The sequence below is a fragment of the Arachis ipaensis genome, chromosome B10, assembly GCF_000816755.2.
Source record: "Arachis ipaensis cultivar K30076 chromosome B10, Araip1.1, whole genome shotgun sequence".
Classification (NCBI taxonomy): domain Eukaryota; kingdom Viridiplantae; phylum Streptophyta; class Magnoliopsida; order Fabales; family Fabaceae; genus Arachis; species Arachis ipaensis.
This window is the reverse complement of record NC_029794.2, coordinates 55,050,175-55,052,478: the sequence shown is the minus strand read 5'-3', so window position 1 is coordinate 55,052,478 and position 2,304 is coordinate 55,050,175. Positions and strand designations below refer to the sequence as shown.

Sequence of the window (2,304 nt, the reverse complement as noted above, 5' to 3'; positions counted from 1 at the left end):
AGTTTTTGCTCGTAGGTTTGGACGAGAAACAATAAATGGCAGAATGGAAGAGCTGTGGTCAAGGGGGAGGCAACGCAGAATTCAAATTTTATGGGCCCCACCTAAATTCTTGACCCCACCATGACAGTTTTGTTAGTTTTATTTCTTTTGAAAAGATTAAATCAACAAAATCCCTTGGTTGTCTCATCAAATCTTGTTGGAAGAAGCATGTCGTCAAATCAAATCTTTCCCTCCAACTAATCCCTTGATTTAGAGAAACCTCTTTTCAGTTTTTGAAACCCCCTCATGGATAATAACCGCTCTCTTAATGGGTAATAACTTCTCTCATTCTCTCTCCAATTAAGCATTTAATGCTTCTCTAACCTCCCATCACTCACCTCACTATTCGGCCACCCCTTCATCTCCAACTTCCATCTCCATTATGAAAAAGAAAACAGCCCCAAGGAAGAGTGAGAGAATTCGCCAATCTCAAAAACCCTCTACACCTCAAACACATACTCACATTCACATCCATTCCACCTCTTCTTCTTCCCTTTCACCACCCTCCAAACGAACCGAGACTATGAGGCGCAAGGTCATTGCTCAAAAATCCTCTGGAAGAAGAAAGAGCGAGAAGGCGAGGGAGCCAAGCGTTGAGGAAGAAGTAGAGGAGTCTCAGACCTCACCTCCTCCATCATCGCCGAAGAGAACCACTCCTCATGCATCAGGGAAGAGCTCCAAGAAGGCAAAGGACTTCGAGTTCCATGAGACCAGAGAACCCACGAACCTTGGGTCAATGGAGTTCAAAAACAAGTTTCACAAGCCACACTCACATTTCGATCCTGCCAGATTCTCTACATGTGCTGCGTTTGAATTCCACAAGGAAGTCATTGAGAAAAGGCATTTGTGTCTCTCTTACCTAGTGAATCTCGAGTCTCTAGCATCCAAACGAATCGACTTACAACCCATGTTTGAAGGTCTCAAATGGACACCTCTGCTCCATATTCATAAACTGATCACTCTGAACTCTGAAACCATCTCTGCTGCCCTTGGATACATTGATGAAGGGCCAAAGGTCTACATGAGTGATAAATGGGACTCGCATGTTGGAGTTACATACAAGCAAGTCATTCATCAAATCTGTGAAAATTTGTCTGGTCTGGATGGAACTATTCCGACTCATAAAGCCCTGGGACAAACTAACTCTCTGCTGCACCGCATCATCACACACATTCTCACTCCTCAAAGTGGATCTCACAATAGGGTAACCGTATCTGACTGTCTTATTATATTTGCTCTTGTTACTTCAACTCCCATCTCTTTTAGCTATATTATGATTCGTCACATATGGGAATCCGTGAAAAGTACAAAAAAGGCCAATTTACCCTATGGAATGTTTCTTACATGCATTTTTGAGTACTTTAAGGTAGACTTAACAAATGAGGCTGTTGAGAATAAGGTCTCCAAGATCAGGGCAGGCGGGACTGCGAAAAAGGGAAAGAAATCAGTGGCCTCTGATGATGATTTTGAAAGCCATCCCGAATCCTCAAGGATGACCGGGTCTCGCAGAGAAATTCTCACAGAATTCATCAATATGTCCGATCTCATGGTTCAATTTCACAAATCTGCTCGCAAACTTGCTTATGAGCATGAGTCGGCATGGAAGAAATGCCAAGAGAGGGTCAGTCTGATGTTGGAGAAATTTGAAGGAGAAGCTGGCAATGATGAAGATGAGGAGGAATATGACTTTAATCTGTTTGATGATTAAGTTTCTGGTTCCTGTTTGATATTGGCACAATTTGGCTCAATTAGCTCTTTTGTTTTTTGTTTAGGTTGCAATTAACAATAGCTGCCTAGGTGATACTTTGATGACACTGTTTGGTTATGTTTTGAACTGTTATATTGCATGTTCTGTTTTCTGTAAACAATATTTTGTGCAGGTACCCCCATGATGACAAAAGGGGGAGGAAACTTAGGTTCCAAAATTGAAATTGGAACAAAACAGGGGCTGGATGAAAACAGGGGAACAGGGGATGAAATTTTCAAAATTGAAAGTTCGTCCGACATCTTCGTCCCTTCTTCTTTTTCTTTGCTCATCGTCCCGGATGGCCAGATACCGATCTAATTTCCCTTCTCTTACTAGTTTTTCTATGACATTCTTTAAGTCAAAACATTTGTTGGTGGAATGCCCGCGGATTCGATGGTATTCACAATATTCAGTTCGATTTTCTCCTCCTTTTTTGCCTTTGAGTGGTCGAGCTGGGGGTATTTTTTCAGTGTGGCAGACTTCTCTATAGACATCCACAAGGGACACCCAAAGAGGGG

The 2,304-nt window shown here is 42.3% G+C and overlaps 1 protein-coding gene across 1 annotated transcript; it reads left to right on the top strand.

Moving 5' to 3' along the window:
* LOC107620637 lies at nucleotides 563-1,747 on the top strand. The gene has a single exon (XM_016322769.1). The coding sequence runs from the start codon at nucleotides 563-565 to the stop codon at nucleotides 1,745-1,747; it is 1,185 nt and encodes a 394-aa protein (XP_016178255.1).

Bases quoted from the DNA above. Each gene is read 5' to 3' on its own strand.
- LOC107620637 (XM_016322769.1), top strand. From the start codon at position 563: ATGAGGCGCAAGGTCATTGCTCAAAAATCCTCTGGAAGAAGAAAGAGC.